The 23,197-nt window shown below is 34.5% G+C and overlaps 1 protein-coding gene across 2 annotated transcripts in view; it reads left to right on the plus strand.

The window, feature by feature from the left end:
* Nucleotides 1–3,194: 3,194 nt before the first annotated feature.
* Nucleotides 3,195–23,197, plus strand: part of TCF7L1 (transcription factor 7 like 1) — an 88,313-nt gene continuing 68,310 nt past the window's right edge. Inside the window, exons 1-3 of one of the 2 annotated variants that reach the window (XM_053718134.1) lie at nucleotides 3,195–3,650; nucleotides 5,039–5,099; nucleotides 8,875–9,005. In XM_053718134.1, the coding sequence (XP_053574109.1) occupies nucleotides 3,465–3,650; nucleotides 5,039–5,099; nucleotides 8,875–9,005 (378 nt within the window). In that variant the 5' untranslated portion in view covers nucleotides 3,195–3,464. The remainder of the gene's footprint in view (nucleotides 3,651–5,038; nucleotides 5,100–8,874; nucleotides 9,006–23,197) is intronic. The other variant, XM_053718135.1, reaches the window with a different exon arrangement.

A 23,197-nucleotide genomic window follows, 5' to 3' on the forward strand; every position in this document is an offset into this window, starting at 1 on the left:
TGTATTTGTATTGTGCTGAGGCCTAGGAGGCATTTTACATTTATCTAAGACACAGGGATTCTAAAAAAACTGAACATTTAAAGTGATGGTAACTGTATCCTGTTTACTATGCATATTTAATAAATGCTTGATATGCCAAGTAAACCAACAAGTAAGTTTTTTTTTTTATATTCATAAGTGGAGTTTCTATCATTTTAAATATTATTTTTACTTATCTCCGCTCGTTCCTTGCCCCCTCATATTTCCTGTTTGAATGAAGCCAACTGGTCCACTATTCTATTGGTTGTCCGCATCAGAAAAACAAAAAAAAGCTGACTCCGATACGGGCGGAGGAACGGAGACTGAAGTTTGCAAGTAACAGCAAGAATAAAAAGATTATTCAGCATTATTTAGAAAAAATAATAAATGAAAGTTTACTTAATTTACAAGGTTATTACACGCTTCTGAGAAGATGAGTAAAGTTGACTATCACTTTAAGTGTCCAGTATTTTTGTGAAGATTTTATTGGACACCCTGGAAAACTACTGGACTGTCTGGTTGAATACTGGACACCTGACAACCCTACAGATACATCATGAAGTAATAATTAGTCCTTGAAAATCCTGAGAAAAGCCTGATCCTAATAGATTTTTTTTCTTCTGTTTAGCCAAACTGAGATTTGGAAAACCAGATTTTCGTGCTCTTGATTGGCCCTTATCGGAAGAAGCAAGAGAGCATGCTGGGTGCGCTACTTTGCAGAAGTTAAACACATATGGCCCAATTTTAAAACAAGTTGATTATGGGGAGAAATTATCAGCTTATTTTACTGAGCATTATACTGTGAAGTAAGTATTTCTCCTTAGCATAAAGGTAAAAATTAGCTTTAAAACTTAGTCTGATGCTGTAAAGGTCTCTGGGCTGAAGAGATTCTGTAAGAATGCTCGCCAGTACTTCTATTTCTCTGGTGAGATTGTATAAAACCACTTTTTACCCTGAAAACAGAGTGTCTCACTAAGGGGCATAGACTGCATTTGCCTATGGTAAGGAGATACATTACAAAAGTGCACAATGAAAATCGTAGTTTTAAAAATCATACAAAAAAATTGAGCTACTCACCTGAAAATAAACAGTAAAAAAATTGTATTGTTAAGGTGCAAACAAAATTGTTCACTTTATTTTTTTTATTTTTTTATCAAAAACGTAAATTTTTTATGTAAATGACACAGAAATAAATTGTAATTTAAATACGCTAGATATTAAAAAAACACAAAGAAATTTGTACTTATAACTAAGTAAAAAATACAAAGCGTAATTGTTGTTTTAACGTAAAATGGGTGTTCCACGTGCGTATATGTAATTGTCTGTCAAATCTCAGCGTAATTCTGTAAACATTTTTGAACTACAGATCTGAGTAGTTTTCCCCTCGTTTGTCCTCCATTGCGAACTTTTACATAGCCGAGGGCTCTCATTATTTCTATGGGAGACAGCTCGCCACTCGCAGTGACAGCCTCTTTTTTTTTTTTTAAATAGAATTCCATTAGGGCTGCCCATGCAAGTGTTGGCGTGGAAAACCACGTCTAGCCCAACCAATTTTTTTTTTTTTAATCTGCCCCTCAGTTCTGACAAAAGCATTTTATAGAATATCACCAGGCTAGAGAGCTTTAGAGAATATAGCTCAAAGTGAAACAAAGAAATTTGTTTAAAAGTAAGATATAAAAAAAAGATGTTATTTTTACACTAGATTATCCCTTTAAGACTATAGTAAATGGAGACCCTTTAGAAATTCATAATAATAATTGCTTCTTTGTGCTAACCTTTTTTTACTTTATATTTAAGCAAAAATGTTTTACCATTATACACAGCTAAACTCTTAAATTTCAACCAATCAAATACATCACACAAATTTGGAGCACCAATTAATTATAATCATATCTATAACCTATATTTTCTTTCTATCTATCTATCTATCTATCTATCTATCTATCTATCTATCTATCTATTCACACAGGCATAGGCAGGTATATAAACTGCTACCTAATGCTCCCATTATTATGCTAATTGTTTTCTGTTGTCAGTCTGTAATTATTTAATAGTACTTAGCTACATTTACTGTATTGCAATTATGTACAATTTTAAAATCAATCATTAAAATCATCTTACTCTGCCAAACATTATGGACTTCATAAACAGGCTGTTGTAGCTCATATACACCCCTCTAATATAATTGATTATAACATGACTATAATAATACAAAATTTAAAAAAAAGTAAATTAGTTTAAATAATCTCCTTTTTAATAAATATGCAATTACATACAGAGTAAACAAATTCATAGAATGATGCTTTTAGAGAGAGAGAAAAAAAGTGGAGAGCTTTATTAAACATTGTTGAAATGTTGAGATTTGTTTTGAACTACAGGAGGCTGTGCTGTGCAATATAAAGGGTTAAACGTTGCAGCCCACCCACTCCCAAGTCAGCAGTTTAGAGGTTAATGCTGGCCCCATTCCCTGAATTGTCCATTGAGCATTTGGTTTTTTTAAATAAGAGAGTGTCAGTTTGCATGAGCTGGCTCCTCCCATGTATTCTGGCTGGGGATCCTGCGCCAGCAGGTCTGCATTAGCAGTTTATCCAGGGAAAGGAGTAGGATCTTTCATACAGAAGGGGGGCTCTCTCTAACCCCCGTCTCATCCTCTGAAATAGACAAAAATACACAAGAGACAGCAACAACACCCAAGAAGAAGCGACAGGCTATCTTGATTTGGGAATCTGTGCACTTTCCGGGAACTGTGATTGTTGTTTTTTTTTTGCAACTTTGAAGAAACTTCATTTTTTTCCTCTCAACTGGATTGGTTAGGGAGGGTGTAGTTTGCTGAAGAAAGGCTGCAGTTTTAGGGGACTTTCTAACTAAGGTTTAGAAAGGAACGTACTAAGTTTTTGAGTGTTCGATTTCAATTTTTTTTTAAGTCTTTTGTTTTGGAGGTGGGGGTTGTAGTGCAGAGAGTAACATACAAAGACATTCTGTTACAGAAAGAAAACATCTCTTTCCTAAGGAGGCTGCAGGAAGTTTGTTCTGTGAGAGGGAGGGGGTGAGCCTGGCTGTGCAGTGTAGCAGGGGGGAGGCAGTGTAGAGGGGGTGGCTGTGCAGTGTAATGGGGGGAGAGCCTATATGTGCAGTGGGGTGGGGGGGTTAAGAGAGTCTGAATGTTGAGGGGGGAGAAAAATTGTGTAGGGGGGCTTTGTGTTAGAGTTAGGGGAAAGCTTGAAAAGGGGGAAGGTAGTTTAAGGGGGAATCACTGTAGTCTAGGGGATTTTCAGAAGTTAAAGGGTTCTCCTGATCGCTGAATAGGGGTCTTCCTTATTAATAACAGTTGAAACAGCAAAAAAGGCAGTGCAGAGTTTACTCTTGGGGGAATCTGCTGTTGGATTGTACTTTTTTTATTTATTTTTTCCCTGGAAGTGTTCCCTCTGGTTGTGGGGGTGCTCACCATGCCTCAGTTAAACAGCGGAGGAGGGGACGAATTGGGTGCCAATGATGAACTGATCCGTTTTAAGGATGAGGGGGAGCAAGAGGATAAGAGTCCCGGGGAAGGTTCCGCTGAAGGGGATCTAGCTGACGTCAAGTCTTCCTTGGTCAACGAGTCTGAAAATCAGAGCAGCGACTCGGATTCAGAGGTAAGCCCCCTCCTCATCTAAATAATAATACACAAAATACCAACTTATTAATAAACGTATATATTTTTCACTTGCAAGACCCCCTCTAAAGTTCACATAACATATACAAATAAATGATGCTTACAAGCCCATAAAATCACTCTTCCCCTTAGTAAAGTGGAGCCTCAGCATACAGTGAGAAACATTGTGCTCTAATCTTGCAGTTCATGCAATTTCGTTAAAATCTGTGCAGATGGAAAGGCTGTAAAACGGTATTTTTAGTAGTAGCTCTTTAGCTGCCATGAAGATATTTATGCTTTTGATGTAAAAGAGTCACAATCACAATTCCATTTGTAGTGATAATGAGCATTTACTTTTAACTTGTTTTATGTTTGTACAGTTGTTGGGGGGGGGGGGGGGGTAGACCTAAAAAAAACTTCTCACTCTTCAAGGATGTTGGAATTGCACATTTTGTCTTGCATGTAAAATAGGTGTTTTTAAACATTGTAAAACTTTTTTTTTTTTTAAATTTAAAGGGTTAAGAATGAATTTGAATGATTGCTAACAGCTTCTCCATCTATCTAAATATTTTTCTATCTAGCCACTCAGAGCCTGTACAGCAGTATATTATGCTCCTGCATTTAACCCAGTGCCCATTGGAGAAGGGTGGAACATGACTTACAAAGAGTGCTTGTGTGTTGTATCACTGAGAAGTTTACAAAGGCATTCAATACTGTACTTAAAGGGACAGTCTACAATATATTTTTTGTTTTAAAAGATAGATAATCCCTTTATTACCCATTCCCCTGTTTTGCATAACCAACACAGTTATATTAATATACTTTTTACCTCTGTGTTTACCTTGTATCTAAGCATCTACTGACAGCCCCCCCCCCATCACATGACTTTATTTATGCATTATCTATTGACTTGCATTTAGTACTGAGTTGTGTTAACTCTTATATAATTTCTCGGGCTTGAAAACAATGGTATCTATAAGGCTCACATGAACTAGCAGTCTCCTGTTGTAAAAAGCAAATATAAAAGCATGTGATAAGTTGCTGTCTAAAGTGGCTTAAAAACAGGCAGACATTTAGAGGTTTGAATGTTATTAAGTATATTAATATATCAATGTTGGTTGTGCAAAACTGGGGAATGGGTAGTAAAGGCATTAACTGTCTTTAAACAATAACAATTTTAATGTAGACGGTCCCTTTAACAAAACTTATGCCTATTTATTGAATTATAGTGAAGTTTGGGCCTCTCAAGCCCCATTTAGATATGTATTGCTGGTTAGGCCTATATGTGTGCTATAGGTACATTTAATGGGCAATGCTGTATTTTCCGAATCTCTGTGTAACGTTTGGAACAGAGCATTAATAACCATTCTTTCTTCCTTCCATCATCAGGTAGAACGACGGCCCCCTCCGAGAGAGAGTTTTGAGAGGCATAGAGATTACCTGTCTGAAGGTGAGTCATCCACATAGACATAATACTCCTGCAGGCATTATTTGTTCTTTGCGTCCTGACCTAAACTAAATTCCAGAGAACTGTTGGTATTTGTCCCGTGTCTGACTTTTTATAACTGTTACCCTTGTGTGTGTATGTGAAAGCTGCTCTGTGTATCTGTTGTGTGTTTTTGTTTATTTTATTTTTTTAAAGCCTAGTTTTTCTAGCTCACTAATGGAACTTTGTGAATTATTCACCTTCCCTAACCTGTTTAAGCATTATACCTAAAGGCATAAATTCTCAGTTTCCGAAATCTTCCATAAATCTTAAGCAAAGTGTCTTGTCAAATCAATGAATTTACCTGTATTTTAAAATGATGACCAACTTTTGATATGGGTCAGCTTGGTTTTGTTTGTATCTTATATGAAAATTGACAGCACTTTTTACACTGCTTTTGTTTTGACACTTCAAACTACCATTTTTATCTTTAGGATATCATCCTTTCAGTCATGTTTTAAATTCATTTTCTATATGTGTCAAAGCTAGCCCTTCTGAATGATGTGAATATTCCATATAGGAATTATTTTTATATATATATATATATATATATATATATATATATATATATATATATATATATATATATATATATATATATATATATATATATATATATATATATATATATATATATATATATATATATATATATATCTCTATATATATATCTCTATCTATCTATCTGAGGAAGGGGTCTGCGAACCCCGAAACGTTACCATAATAAAGATTTGAAGGTTTCTTAAACCAGATCCAGCGAGTGCAGTCCCTTATTGGAGAGATATATATATATATATATATATATATAAACAAAAAAAGCCATACATTCTAATCCATGTATTCAAAGGGTATGTATGTTAGTGTAGCATATCATTGTATGTGTGTCTGTGATAACTTTATTTCATCCTGCAAATAATTAGCACTCTTCTATAGTTTCGAAGAGAACAATGCCACAACACAAAGTTGTTTTTGTCATTTGGATAACTCTGGGGTGGATGAGTTCATAGTGGAGCAGATTTTTCAATAGTGCTGAGTGAAGGGAGCACAGTATTCATAATTTTTATTGTAATACATGGTTTGTGAATAGATTCTCTCTAATGAAATGTATGTGCTCCCAAGTTGTCAGTGACTACCTTTTGAGAGCGTTATTGCAAACTTAGTTCTGTAATGCTGTATATATTTTTTTATGTGATATTTAATTAAACAATAAAAAAGTAAAGTTCTGTATTTTTAGGATGAGGATGTAAATATTGTCTTTACTTTAATGCATCATTTCTGCTCCTCTCTGTGTCCCTATAAAAAGAAACCCACCAATGAAATTGTAGAACAGCCCACTTGGTCATTTTGCAGCTGTCATGTGACCATTTTCTTTAATATTTTTTTGCACTAAGCATCAAGATATAGCTGATGGGACACACACGTGCTCAAATACTCAACAAAATAATTTGTTAAATCAGTTTATTTTAAATGAACTATTTAGCAATTACAAACTTTTGTTTACAGAAACCCTTTCTGCTTATTTAGTAGAGGAATATTAAATAGCTGTCATTCTATTATTATTATTATATATAAAATATATTATATATATATATATATATATATATATATATATATATATATATATATATATATATATATATATATATATATATATATATATATATATATTTATAGTCTTGTATCCCTATTGGGAGCTACAAATATAAATAATTTGCTTAGTAACAATGTACATGTTATATCCATATTCTGCTTTCAGCATATCATTGTGTAGCTATCCACTATGACCTAATTTTATAATAAGAATTTGGAGACCTCTGCTCTCTAATTTGCAATTTATTGTATGCCTGTTTAGTGAATATTGGAAATCTCTCTCACTTCTGTGAATCGTCTTTATGGTATTGTTGATATTTGACTAATTGGGAGAGTGGATCTCTTCCAACTTTGTCAGTGTCAATGTGAAATCTTACATCATTCTCTAACTACATATATTTTACAGTTAAAGGGACATTAAACACTTTTTAAATTATAAAATAATAAATTGTGTATATAAAAAAAGTCTGTAATATACTTTCATTATTTACTTTGTCACATTTTCCTGCAATTCAATTCTGATATTGTGAGCATTTCAGTTCCTGTTAGAAATGAAAGTGCAGAACACTGTTATATTCTACACAGCCATTGGCTGCACAATCTAGTGACCTATTTATAACTGTCCCTAATTGGCCACAGCAGAGAAGGTAACCTAAGTTACAACATGGCAACTCCCATTGTTTTATAGACACTAAAACTGTACACTTATTTTGTCACTATTTAAACAGCTAGTGAAACATCAAAAATACATCTACATGTTGTTCTCAAAATAATATTTTCTTGAATTCATCATTCTATCTAGCATTTATTTAGTGTTTAATGTCCCTTTTAGCTAGTTATTTTCCCTGTCTGCCAGTTCTAAATATTTGAGCATAGGCTTTCCTTGCATCTTCTAACATGTCTACTAGAAAATAAATTATTTTTAATAGTCCCCTTTATAGTCCAAGTTATATGAATGTGGACCTGTCTCTAATATGTTAGGGAACTTTTATCCTTTTAAAAAAAATATTTCCTGGCAATAATTGGATTTATATATAAATGTCTTGTTTATTGGCTCACTGCCAAATAACAAAAAAAAAAGAAATTGGAAAAAAAGTGTGATTTAAAGAATTATTTTGCTGTTTATAATATATTACAATGTTTTTCTTCAAAATGTGTATTTATTCAATTTTACAATAATCTTTAAATTTAAGACCTATACTGTAAAAAAAATAAAATAAACAAAAATGGTTGAAATGTAAAACAAATGGTTGTCATAATGGTTACATTTGTAAACGTATCTGTTGTAATTTCCTGCTGTTTCCATACTCCTCCTACAGTTTAGTTTTTCATTGTGTTCAAGTGGGTTCTAATCTCCTTTTTATTACCCCAGATTATTTGGCTAAACCGGTGGGTTTGCAAAGTATCAGCAGGTTTTTTTTTGTTGTGTGTTTTTTTTTCGTTTTGTTTTGCATCATGATAATTGTTTCAAGAAATATAAAGCAAACAAAGAGTTCTAGGTGGAGTGAGCAAAATATCAGGAAGTAATGAGGAATAGACCTATAAACTTAGCAAATAAAACAGTTATTGACTTGTTTGCTTAAACAAAAGTGTCTTCATTTAATTATACTGGCACTTAAAGGGACACTGAACCCAAAATTTTTCTTTTGTGATTCAGATAGAGCATGCAATTTTAAGCAACTTTCTAATTTACTCCTATTATCACATTTTCTTCATTCTCTTGGTATATTTATTTGAAATGCAAGAATGTAAGTTTAGATGCCGGCCCATTTTTGGTGAATAACCTGGGTTGTTCTTGCTGATTGGTGGATAAATTCATCCACCAATAAAAAAGAGCTGTCCAGAGTACTGAATAAAAATAAAAAGCTTAGATGCCTTCTTTTTAAATAAAGATAGCAAGAGAACGAAGAAAAATTGATAATAGGAGTAAATTACAAAGTTGCTTGAAATGACATGCTGTATCTGAATCACAAAAGAAAAAATTTGGGTTCAGTGTCCCTTTTAATGCACTCAGTGTTCTTATTTTACATTTTATTTTAATCGGAATGTCGGTGTAGCCAATAGTGAAAGACTGCTATGTATCTAAGGCTACATTCCGGGCTTTTAATACCTATTTCTGACTATTGCATCTCTGATAATTTTTCTATAGCATTCAGGAGACAACACCAAGATGCTGCGTTCTTCAAAAGCCCACACTATGCTGGATATCCCTTTCTGATGATTCCTGATCTTGGCGGCCATTATCTTCCCAATGGTGCCCTTTCCCCGAGTACCCGCACGGTAAGAAAGTGGCAAACTGAGCCACCTACTGCCTATATAATATGCCATATACACGTTTTTAGATGTGGTTAATCCAGATGTCGTGCACATTTTCTAATTTAGTGATGAAATGAATATGACCTAAAAGTTGATTTTATATTAAAAATAATTTATGATTGCGGTGAAATTTAAATTGATTCTTGTGATAAACAGGTGTACAGGTATACCCCGCTCATACAGCGGGTTAGGGATCGGAGCCCTGCTGTAAAGTGGAACAAGGCAGTTTTAGCTTTCTTTTCATTTGCTAGTGTGTTTAAAAACTTGAAAACATGTTTGAACTAACATATATTAGATGTAGGCTGACCATATTGCCGCTTTAAGAAGGAACACATAGGAAAAATACATATGTGAGGGTTCTTATACAAAACCATTTCTTTAAACAGCCCTGACATATGTATTTTTCATATGTGTCCCTTTTTAAAGTGGCAATATGGTCAGCCTAATTAGATGTGCAATAATGCTACGTTTAGTTTGACACAAGCACAGCACTGTATTCAATAAATACTGTACCTGTAAAATAGTGAGAATTATTGTAGTAAAATTTGCCAGACTATGGCACTGTAATGCTGTAAATAGAGTGAACTAAGCATAACAAAATTGTGCCTGTCACTTTTCTCGCAATCTCACAATTATTACAGCACTGTTTCTAAATCATTGGAGGTTGAACTTTAGCTCCACAAAGCGCATTAGCGAAGCGCTGTAAAGTGAGGTATACCTGTGTGTGTGTGTGTGTGTGTACACATCTTGTGCATAAGAACCAAATACCTGGCAGTAGTAGAATTGGTTCAGTTTTCTTAAAGGAACGTGAAACTCAAAAAATGTGTGTGTATAAATGTTTCCTCTGTGAAACAAAATGTTGTTAAAGGGACAGTCTAATCCAGTTGTTTTATTGTTTAAAAAGATGGATAATCCCTTTATTACCCATTCCCCAGTTTTGCATAACCAACACGGTTATATTAATACTTCTTTTTACCTCTGTGATTACCTTGTATCTAAGCCTCTGCAGACTGCCCCCTTATTTCAGTTCTTTTGACAGATTTGCACAGTGTTATCTATATGGCACAAATGAACCAGCGCTGTCTAGCTGTGAACTTTCAAAAGGCACTGAGATAGAAGGCAGCTTTCAAGGGCTTAGAAATTAGGAAATGGGCCTACCTCGGTTTAGCTTTCAACAAAGATTACCAAGAGAACAAAGCAAATTTGGTGATGGGGCATGCAATTTTAAATAACATATGTAATGTATAATTTTGTCTAGATTGTCCCTTTCAAGAACTGCATCTGGTTTCACAGATGGAAAAGGGCACATTTTATTTATATTCTATGAATGGAGCATTGCTGTGTAGTTTCTAAGCTAATTAGTCTGTAGTAATATATTCTTAAAATTTCAAAAATTGTTTTTGTCATCCAGCCTGGATTTTCTTTACATTGTGATTTGAGATTGATTGTAGATGTCTGATGAATGTGCTTTTTGTTTGACTAAAATAAAATAGAAAAATACTCTTTACTGACTGCTATTTGTGTACTTTACAATAAGATACTATAGACTGCTAATTGCTGTACAGGCATGTGATCTGGTGCTGTAGAACAGGCTTTAATAAGTCACAAGTGACCAGTTTTTGAGTGTGGGGGGGGGGGGCAACTTTATCTGTGTTGTCAATATTTTGTGCTCAGATATGTGAAACTCGAGATTACCCTTATTAATTCACTTCTATTATCAAATTTACTTTGTGGTATCCTTTGTTGAAAAGCATATTTACAATGCACTACTGGGAGCTAGCTGTTGATTGGTGGCTTACTACTCTAGAGCTGAATAAAACAATGTGTTAAACAAGTTATAAAACAAGCAATAGCTCAGTAATAAAATGCTAACACATTATTAGAGCATTTATCTTTTTTAACCGTTATGCCCCTTTTGAGGACTTGGTTCAAGCCTGAGAGCTTTTTCTCTGAATGTAAAATCATCAGATATCAATCCCATAACATTCCACACACTGAACTATCTACTCCCTCCTCCTCCACCTCCTCACATACCTCTGCCATTTGTTTGTGTTCATTAATGAAGGCTGTTCCAATACTGATTGCCTCACCCCTGACATTCAATCCTCTCTCTGTTTTCATCTCACCTTCTCTTTCTAGATTTCTTGTTTGTCCTTTAGTTACTTCTCACTCATCACTTTTTACTCTTTTATATATTCACTTTTATTCACAGATTCTCTCTTCATCCCCCTAGAGAAAGTTAGTTACCCCCCCCTTAGTTGGAGAAAATTAAACTGTACATTTTATTTATTTTTTTTCTTGCTTTTGCTGTAAAACCTTTGAAAAATGGGACTTGTTCCACGCCTACCTAGATAAGCGGGAGCTAAATTCTATAACCTAATTTTGCTGCAAATTGTCTAACCTGACTAAATGCTAGACAATGATTGGTTAGACCAGTGCACAAAATTAGTCCTAATTGGTCGCAATCAAGGTAGATAAGATACATTTTCACAATTGTCAATTTTCCAAACTCTGCACGTTTTTTTTGTTGTTGTGTTTTTATTTTTAGTCTTTTTTCTTTGCGTGTGTATATCTTTTTGTAATTACGGGTATACAGACTCATTATTGGTCCAGAGCTTATCTGCAGCCAATCAAGAAGCTATACACCAATCATTAATTGGCGTGTGCATTTAAAAGGCAGTGTAAAACAGTGAGGGCTAAGTTATGTTTTTACTTGTTGCTTTATAAAAAAAATAAAATCTATACTAACAAGTTTTCTGTAGGAGTTACATTTATTAGCCAGTGAGCAGTTAAGGCCTGTGAACTCAAACACATTTCAGTTTCAAGTTAATGTACCATGTTTAACCCCTTAATGACCACAATGTACCCTGTATGTCACTGGTCGTTAAGGGTTTTTTCAGGACATAATAGCACAAATCTAGCAAGAACACGCTATTAATGCCCTCCCTCCAGCAGGCTTTGTGGAATAGAGCAGTCTCAACGCTGGTGGCAAGACCGCGCTATAAAAAAATCAAGTCACAAAAAAAAGGCCAGTGACATACAGGGTACGTCGCTGGTCCTTAAGGGGTTAAATAGTGCACTTTCAAATGCACAGAAATGTGACGAGTTTAAAAATACTTAAAAAAAAAAAAAAAAAAAAAATAATTTCTATAAACATTTAGCTGCATATTTGTGTGGTGATTTTTTTTTTTTTCACTATTGATTGATTAAAAATCCAGTTTTCAGATTTTAAATCCAGTCCGATGTATGCTCACTTGTATAGTATAGCAGGGTTTTTGGCTGTAAGTCGGTGGGGGGACTTGGTACACCAACTCTGCGCAGGACTGTGTCCCTCCCTTCACACAGACCTGCCTTTGTTTCGGTCCCCCTCCCTTAAATGCTCTGTCTCACATTCATGTTTATTTTGTGCCTGAATAGTGAATTATCAGTGCACAGAAAATGTGAGTAAGAGACCTCGCTGTGCAGCGGTTGGAAGGAGGGGGGTGAAGAGACAATTACATGTTGTCTTAGGGCCTGGAGTAATGACCACTTGGTAGTGAAAGGGTTACATTTGGCGAAGAGAGGAAAGGGAGAAAAAAAGTGTGTGTATATATGTGTGTGTGTGTATATGTGTGTATATATATATATATATATATATATATATATATATATATATATATATATATATATATATATATATATATATATATATATATATATATATATATATATATATATATATATATATAATGCAGTCACAGGGTTTTTGGTCTTTTTCACTCAAAAGATTTTAATGTAATGTTTTTGGGGTTCAAAACCCCTTCATCCGCATACAAATGTGTAAAAAAACAAACTGTTTTATAGTGTGTGGTGTTACAGAAAAATACACAAACCTGGTAATCTCCAAAAGTGCGCCAAATGTTCCGTGTTTGGAACGCATACTGCGTTCCATTGTGATAACCGGAAGTTCAATTACATCACTTCCGGTTTTCACCAATGTTAACAAAATTAAACATAAGTGTATCAAATACAATTTGAATATCTGGAGGGCTGAACTGGAATTTGTATAAAATATATATATATATATATACACACACACACACACAACTTTTAAAGGGACAGTAAACACTACAAATGTCTGCCATATGTATGAAAGAGCACCATTATGGGGGGGGGGGGGGTTGCATTAAAAAAAAATGTTATGTTAAAGCTTTTTGTTTTGATTTCAAATCTGTTCGGAATTGCACATCTGTGTGTGACTGAGCCTTAAAGACACATGAAATCCAAAAATTTTCGTTCATAATTTAGATAAAGAATACATTTTTAACTATATGCTTCATTCTCTTGGTATCCTTTGTTAAAGAAGCAGCAATGCACTACTGGGAGCTAGCTGAATGCATTGAGTGAGCCAAGAACATGAGGCATACAGTATATGTGCAGCCACCAATCAGCAGCTCCTTGCTGGAGTTTTCCTTATCGATCTGCTGCTCCTATATTTTTTTTATTTTTTTATTTTCTCCATTTTACATGTCTTGTTTGGTGTCCATTTAAGCAACTTTTTAATGTGACCATTTACTTGCTAGCAATATTGTAATGTTTATTGTATGTATGGTTGTTCCTTTTTAATGGGCCATAATAGTTTGAAAATGACATGCTCTAATTTGTTAGTTACACAGCTGAGTCATGCAACTAGCGCTGCCGATTGGATAAGCATCAGTTTCTTCTCTGGACCAATATTGTTCTACAGGTTCCAAATGGTACTTCTACTGTGTTTTTAAAAGGATACTAAACCCCATTTTTTTTTATTTCATGATTCAGATAAGAGTAAATTAGAAAGTTGCACGCTCTATCAATTTTTCTTCGTTCGCTTGCTATATATATTTGAAAAGCAAGAATGCTTAAAGAGACAGTACACTGTAAAATTTGTTTTTATAATAATGACTTGTTATACCAGCTGCAAGGTATACAATGTATGAGTATATGAAGTAGCTGGTTTTGTGCTTTTAAAACACAGCCTATTACAGTGGGTTGAGCTTCAGGTAATATCAGATCTCATTACGTTATCACTTTGTGTAAACAGACTTGCTTCCTTATCTTAAATTTGTCTGGAAAACTAAAGCTCAGTACATAGGGAGAACAATGGAAAATTATAATTTTATTACTTAACTATCCTGCACCTCACTGTGAGTTTGTAATTTCTTCTGCTGGCTGTGTTTTTATAGTCTGTCAATAGCCGAGACTCCAGTATCAAAACTTTCAGTATAGGTTGGGATACCACAGGCTAAATCAGCTATTTCAAAGGCAAAAATAGGGGTAAAGGAGCTACTTGTAGACAATTTAATAGACTCAAGCAGGTAACATGGATCATTGGGAACAATTTAAATGGGAGAATTTTTTGGGCTGAACTGTCCCTTTTAAGAGCACACCCATTTTAGTTCAGCACCTGGGTTGCGATTGGTGGCTAAATCTAGCCACCAATCAGCAAGCACTATCCAGAGTGCAGAACCAAAAATGGGCTGGCTCCTTAGCTTAGGTTCCAAATTTTTCAAATAAGGATAGCAAGAAAAAAATTGATCATAGGAGAAAATTAGAAAGTTGCTTAAAATTGAATGCTCTATCTGAATCTTGAAAGAGAAATATTTTGAGTTTAATATCCCTTTAACTCCTCTGTGGTGGTTAAACACAAAGGGGTCGATTTTATTAAGCTGGGGCGGGCATATGTGACCCTGTCCGCCACAGCTTGCCGGAATTCAGCATTGCACAAGAACGCAATTTTGCTCTCTTGTGCAAGGCCGTGCACAGCCAATCACGCACGGGCAGGAGCTGTCAATCTCCTCGGTCTGACGAGATCGGAGAGATTGAAATTTGCCACCTAAGAGGTGGCGAAGAGGTTGGGGAAGCAGCGGTCATCGGACCGCTGCTTCATAAATATAGACTGCAGGTTTTCTTGTGAGAACCTGCAGTTGTATGGCGTGCGAATCGTTTGAGAAATCGACCCCATAGTAGTTCAGGGTTAGTAACTCTACCGAATTAGAGCAAGTCCATTTTTTTTTTTATGGCCCATTAAGCATAAGTATTTCGGAATGCCTAAAATTTGTTGTTCTGTTAATAATATGGTGGTTGGTTTTTTTTTTTGTTTTTTTTTGCTGTATAAAGCATTGATAAACTGTTCCAACTTGTAATGCCTTTCATTTAACTTTTTTTTTTATTTGTATTTAAAAAGACACCATATTCAAGCATGTTCCATCACATACAAATATAAAACAGCTGTTAAATATTGAAAAGTGTTTTTTTTTTTTTTTTAAAGTGCAATTGAGACCTAGGTATTTTTCCAGTTGGCTGATAGAGACAATTCCATAAAAGGTGGTTTTACGCAACACTAGATTGTCCATTAAAAAAAATAGCAAGGTAATGCACCTGTTTAGAAAATGAAATGCAATCTCTCTCTTAAAGGGATAGTCTAGTCAAAATTAAACTTTCAAGATTCAAATAGAGCATGCAACTTTCTTTACTCCTATTATCAATTTTTCTTTGTTCTTTTTTGTATCTTTATTTGAATATAAGCTTAGGAGCCCATTTTAGGTTCAGCACCTGGGTAGCGCTTGCTGATTGGTGGCTACATTTAGACACCAATTAGAAAGTGCTACCCAAGTGCTGAACCAAAAATTGACCGGCTCCTATGCTTACATTCTTGCGTTTTTAAATAAAGGTACCAAGAGAACGGATAAAAATTGATGATGGGCGTAAATTAGAAACTTGCTTAAAGGGACACTGAACCCAATTTTTTTTTTCTTTCGTGATTCAGATAGAGCATGCAATTTTAAACAACTTACTAATTTACTCCTATTATCACATTTTCTTTATTCTCTTGGTATCTTTATTTGAAAAGCAATAATGTAAGTTTAGATGCCGGCCCATTTTTTGTGAACAACCTGGGTTGTTCTTGCTGATTGGTGGATAAATTCACCCACCAATAAACAAGTGCTGTCCAGAGTACTGAACCAACATTGTCTGGCTCCTTAGCTTAGATGCTTTATTTTTCAAATAAAGATAGCAAGAGAACAAAGAATTTGATAATAGGAGTACATTAGAAAGTTGCTTAAAATTGCATGCTCTATCTGAAACACGAAAGAAAAAATTTGGGTTAAGTGTCCCTTTTTAATATTGCATGCTCTATCTGAATCATGAAAGTTTAATTTTGACTAGACTATCCCTTTAAAACTAGAAAGTGAAGGAACCAAAGGCCTATTGTGTGTTACCATGGGGTCATTACCCCTCTGGGATAAGATTTCCTTTTGGATTCAGGATAAACTTTCACATACATATTAGACTTGATCTTAATTTGCCAACTGCTTCTAAAGTATTTTTAGATCCTACGATTGACATACCATTGTATCACCAGCTAATTTAGATAAGAATATAACCTTGTTTAGTTGGGACAATTGTATCTGTAAAAGCATATATTTCCTATTCAGTAACATAAAATAAAAAGTTTATTGGAAATAGTCATTTTAAAATGAGCACTACATTTATTTATTTTTAAACAAATTCCTTTCTTTTACTATGTGCTTAATTATCGCAAAGGGGTTAAAAGACCACTAAACAAAGGTAGAATAGCACAATCCTTAAATGCATAATAAACAGGCAATGCAAAAGCACTTTGGATTTCAAATAAGTATTGGATTTCTTTCTAACTAACACATTGTAGCATTAGTTGTATTTTCCTTCCCACGGTGCATCATGTGACAGCAATCAGCCAATCACAAAAATGCATATGCGTATATTCTATGGAATTTAGCACATGCTCAGTAGGTGTTATGCCCCAGAGCGTGTGCATATAGAAAGATTGTGCATATTTACATAATGGAAGATAATTTAAAAAAAAGTTGTTACATTTTGACTTAAAGGGACACTAAACTCAAAAAAATTCTTTCATGATTCAGGTAGAACATGCAATTTTAAACAACATTCCAATTTACGTCTATTATCTAATTTGCTTCATTCTTTAGATATCCTTTTTGAAGAAATAGCGATGCACATGGGTGAGCCAATCACATGTGGAATCTATGTGCAGCAGCCAATCAGCAGCTACTGAGCCTATCTAGATATTCTTTTCAGCAAAGTATATCAAGAGAATGAACCAAATTATATAATAGAAGTAAATTAGAAAGTTGTTTCAAATTGCATGCTCTTTCAAAATCATGAAAGAAAAAAAATTGTGTTTCATGTCCCTTTTAAGTGTGCCTTTTTAAATACATAGTCAAAGTTGTGCAGATAAGGATACAGTTGTGAGCAAATGAGATGCACAATGGGCACTTCCAAGTATGGACTATGTGTTAAATCTTTTTGAAGGGAGTTAAACACATAGTAAAAGAGGATTTCTTAAGATATTAAACCTTCTATTTTGTTAGAAAATGTTATGTTTAGAGTACGGTGTCCATTTTAAATGGTGTTTGTTAGACACAGGCAAACATTTTTTGTTATTAGTTTCTTTTGTTTACACAATGATCAAATTTGAATTTGTTGTACCCACAATTTTGTAAATGGTTTTCATTTAATAAATAGGGGAAATTAACAAATGTTGGACTAATTTTAGTTCAAATGTGTTGATTTTACAAAGAATGACAAAGGACTAATGAAAATGGTTACTCTAGTTGTTATGTGCAGAATATTTATTTTCTGTTTTCCCCTACATGCATCTATAATAGAAATTCCCTTATTTGGCTCATTAAAAAAGTATGTGGCTGTCTGTTCATTCTTCTCTTACATCTGAAATTAGTTCAGCTTATTTAATGGCTCAGTTTTTATTTTATTATTGTTTTTTACTCCCAACTGGTCTGATTTAACTGTCATTTAAATTCCTTGTGCCAGCTCCCAAGTAAGAAAGGGTTAAGTAGTCTGTATTGATAGGAGTGAATATAGCAGTTGGTTGGATTATCAGTCCCCCCCCCCCCCCCCCATCGTCTTTGTCTTGTTCCCTTTTTCATATTTAAAATGCCCCCTTAGCTGCCCCTGAGTGCTGTTAATGAGTTGGTATTGTGTCCCATGTTTTGGGAGGTGATTAGGGAGAATTGTCTGACTGCAAATTGAATTCCTCTACAAACAGGAATGATGCCACCCCCCCTGTGCATTGCAAATTGCCTCACCCTGAGGGACAGGAGGGAGGGTTTATGTAGGGCAGTGTATACAGTCTAAAACTACCCCAAACAAGACTCAATTACAGCACATAGCTGGTGGCTAATTAAAATCCCTTACCTGCCTCAATTATCCGAAATGTGTCACTGTCCACTTAGAGGGGGGGAAACATGGGTGTTAAATCCTTTTTCTAGCTTATAGCAGTATTTATTTGGGACCTTTTTTAAAGGGACACTCAAGTCCAAAATGAAACTATCATGATTTAGATAGAGCAGGCGATTTTAAAATGTGCAGTCTTTTTTTTTTTATATTTACACTTTTTGAGAGCCACCAGCTCCTACTGAGCATGTGCAAGAATTTGCAGACTATACGTATATGTATTTGTGATTGGCTGATGGCTGTCACATGATACAGGAGGAGTGGAAATAGACGACTGAAATTTCTCTGAACTAAATCTACTATTTATTTGAAGTTCGGGCTAAGTGCTATTGCATTGTCTTTGTATCATGCATTTATTGATTATGCAACTCTACTGTATTTATAGCAGAGGAAAACAAAAAAGACACAAGGGTTAAAAAAAAGCTTTGTTTGTTTTATAAGATTCAGTTCTGAGTGCAGTCTGATTGCAAGTATAGAAATATTTGTTCTGGTATAGTAGACTTTGAGACTGAAGTATGGTGCCTTTCCAAGAAGATTACATCATAGTATATAGTTAGGGTAGAATGGGATAGCATAATAAGGCTGTAGATGATACGGTGTACATGTTCTACAAGTGTGTGTGTGTGTGTTTGTATATTTTTGACAAACTGCTTGTTAGACACATTAACATTCCTATCATGCATATCAAAGAGCACTATTTAAACTTCTTTTAATACATTTTACATGAAAAAAGGGTCAGTTAAAGGTGTTTATTTTGAATCTGAAACTAACAAAGTGCATGTTTGTGTATTATTTGTTTGAATGATTTTGCTCACTGGCTGATTAGCAAAACTCCAAAACCCCCCGCCGTTCTATTGGTTGACAGTGACACGCCCCACAAACATAAGAACAGACTCTTCCCCCCCCCCCCTGTATTTATTTTTATATATATCTCTCTATCTCTCTATCTCCATCCATCCATCCATCCAATCTTTTTATTTTTTCCTGTTATTTTCCTATTGATGTGTCTGCATGTCTTGTAAATATGGAGGAAATAAAGTCTGATAATTAGTCTTCTGTGTTTCATTTTGATGTGTTAGGATGATTCATCCTCTACCTATAGGAGTAGGAGGTAGAGAGACAGTCAATAAATAAGTCAAGAATGCAGAAAGATCTGTACTGGAAAGTTGGGGGAGCTTGAAATCTATAATCTGTACCACAAGGTGCAGAGTATCTTTAAAGGGACCGTATACACCAATTTTCATATAACTGCATGCAATGGACACTACTATAAAAAAGAATATGCACAGATACTGATCTACAAATCCAGTATAAAACCTTTTAAAAACTTACTTAGAAGATCCCAGTTAGCACTGTTGAAGAGGTTAGGCTGGGACACCCACTGAAAATGGCTGAGAAAGCAGGAAGAGCAGACCCCCCCCCCTCTTGCATATGAAAAGACCCTTACACAATGAAGAGAAAGCAGGAATCTGTAGACTTGAGTCTACATCTGATACTTTAGGGCTTGGTTAGGAGTCTGAAAATCAGCACAATATTATAAAAAAATAAAATAAGCAAAACTATACATTGTTACAAAACACTTCAGATGGGCTATAAAAATGGATAATCTACAACATATTTATGCATAGAAAAATCTAGTGTACAATTTCCCTTTTCATAGTTGACAGTGTGAGAGATCCCTTTAGTTAGTAAATGTACAGTTACCAGTATGATCTGCTTGTGAGTAGGAAAAGGTAACTGTGTGTACTTACTATGACATTTTAAATTGTGGAAATGTTCTTAACCATAAATTTATGAAACTGAGAATGGCCCTTGCACAATTTCACTCGCACAACTTATTTACTTCTGTATCACATTTGCTTAGTTCATTTAGAATCCTTTGTTAAAGGAGCAACAATACACTACTGGGAGCTAGCTGAACACATCCGGTGAACCAATGACAACTGGCAGTTATGTACAGCCACCAATCGGCAGTTGGCTCTTAGTATTATATTTTTTGCTCCTGAGCCTACCTAGGTATGCTTTTCATCAAAGGATACCAAAAAGAATTAAAGGGCCACTAAACCCAAAATCGTTCTTTCATGATTCAGATAGAGCAGGGCTCGACAAACCCAGGAGCCTGGTAGCCACTTGCTCCTTGAATTTTACACCTGGCTCCTAACTTTTTGGGTTATTCTCCATATGTCTATATACAAATCCAACGGTCTGGCTCCTAATTTTTAAGCACATTTGTCAAGCACTGAGATAGAGAATAGAAATTTAAACAACATTACAATTTACTTCCATTATTTCTTTTGCTTCATTTTTTAAATATCCTTAGTTGAAGAAAAAGCAATGCACATGGTGAGCCAATCACACAATGCTTCTATGTGCAGCAACCAATCGGCAGCTAGTGAGCATATCTAGATATGCTTTTCATCAAAGAATATCAAGAGAATAAAACAAATTGGATAATATATGTAAATTTGGAAGATGTTTAAAATTGCATTCTCTTTCTAAATCATAAAAGAAAAAATGTGGGTGTTATGTCCCTTTAAGCCAATTTAGATAATAAAAGTAAATTGGAAAGTTGTTTAAAATGTCATGCTGTATCTGAATTATGAATGCTTAATTTCGAATTCTACTGTCCCTTTAAAAAAAACAACTATCTAGATAGATCAGTTCGGGTGATTGACAAGCCTTAAGTTTGCGTGACTGGTTGGACTACAGCAGGGGCAGCATAGCACAAACCTTTTTGATAGTGCAGTGGTAAAAATAAGCAGGAAATAGAAACATGGATATTGACAGCAGATAAGACCCATAGGCTGCCAACTGTCATTGATCAGAAGAGGACAAGTTCCCTGCCTCCAGACATTGTCTGTCTTGAGAAAGAGATAAATCTGCTCCATAACATTCAATCTACACAAACATTTGAAAAGTAGAACAGATTATCATTTCAATATTTGATTCTGATAGACCTAAAATAGTAAACGGCTCTAAAGTGGATTTTTATTTAACATCTCTTTTCCACACAAGAATCATAATACAATACAATACACAACAAAATCATTAAACCCTACTACATGATTATAAACATAATTTAAATATATATATTGTAAATCGCAAACAAAATCTGGTTATATGGTTTCTATACAAAGACAAAATACCCCCATTTTAACCTCCTAAATCATAGTGAGACCTAATAAGATCTTACTATATATTTGAAGAACGATTAAAGAAGGGATATAAATGAAGGTAAATGTCCCATAGAACTTCTAAAGATATCATTTATATAAATATTGACCGCAAAGCTTTTCATTTTAGTAAGGCAGCTGAGTGGGCTTCTACTGTGTGTTTTTTTTTTTTAACCTCTTCATAGGTTTCCTTTTCAATTAATGTGTATTCTATCTATCTCTGCAATACTTACATTATTTATTTTGCCCCCCTTTCCTGCAATTCTATTCTGAATTTCTAATCTGTCGTTTCCTGTTCGAAATGGAAGTGCAGAACACTTATATTTCACAGTCATTGACTGCACAATCTAGTGACCGCTCTCTCTATATATCTATATCTATACTGTCCCTAATTGGCCACAGCAGGGAAGGTAACCTGAGTTACAATCTTATTTTGTCAGTATTTAAACAACTAATTAAACCGTTTCAAAAATACATCTTATTTATTCTCAGACTTTTCTTTGAATGCATCATTCTATCTAGCATGTGTTTAATGTTTCTTTAATCAAGTACTTGTTGCAAACAAATGTAAACTTTTCTTTTACATTGAATGTAACAATCCAATAAGAAATCTTCCAAAAATATCTAAAACTTTATATACTCTAAATGCGGAGTAGGTTTGTATGTATCTTATGTATAATAATTGGAATAAACACTATATATTTGTAAGCCTCTTCCCCTGATAAAATATTCCATGCATTTATCAGTAAAACCTAAATGTGTCCTACAAGCTCATAATTGGATTCCCCCAAAAATGTATAATTATCCATAGCAAAAACCTTTAATTTTCATTTATTTATTTTGCCCCTTTCCTTTAACTGCTTAAAGGGACAGTCAACACAATTTTTTATTGTTTAAAAAGATAGACAACACCTTTACTACCCATTCCCCAGCTTTGCACAACCAACATTGTTATATTAATATACTTTATAGTATTTAAACCTCTAAATGTCTGCCTATTTCTAAGCCACTACACAACAGGGTAGTGCTAGTTCACTTGAGCCATAGAGATAACATTGAGCTCACGCCCGTGGGTAGTGGATGGCACTGCACTAATGGGCTAAAATGAAAGTCAATAGATAATAAATAAAAAGTCATGTGATCAGGGGGCTGTCAGAAGAGGCTTAAATACAAGGTAATCACAGAGGTAAAAAGTGTATTAATATGGCCATATTTTCTGTGCAAAACTGGGGAATGGGTAATAAAGGGATTATCTTATCTTTTTAAACAATAAAAAATTTTTAGTTGACGGTCTCTTTAATGACGTTAGGAGTCGGACATTCCATGCCATCCTAACAGCGCTGGGCTTAAATGCCGTTAGGATGTTCCTTGCTGTCCAATGTTATTCGGTGTCTAGCAGCCTCCTGCTTTTAACGAAAAGCATAATCGGACTGGGGGAAGTGCCTAGCATATTAGGTAGTCCTCCAGGATCTGATCCCAATGTTGTAGTCATGTGATCGCGTCAACGATCGAAGAATACAAATTTTACAAACTTTTTTTTTTTTTTTTAATGCTCTGTTTATAACACTACTTTGTTACCTATTTTTGTTTTAACACACACACACACACATATATATATATATATATATATATATATATATATATGTGTGTGTGTGTATATATATTGTTTTAAGTTTGTTTGGATTTGAAAGCTTGCATTGTGTGGCTGTT

The sequence above is a fragment of the Bombina bombina genome, chromosome 6, assembly GCF_027579735.1.
Source record: "Bombina bombina isolate aBomBom1 chromosome 6, aBomBom1.pri, whole genome shotgun sequence".
Taxonomy (NCBI): Eukaryota; Metazoa; Chordata; class Amphibia; order Anura; family Bombinatoridae; genus Bombina; species Bombina bombina.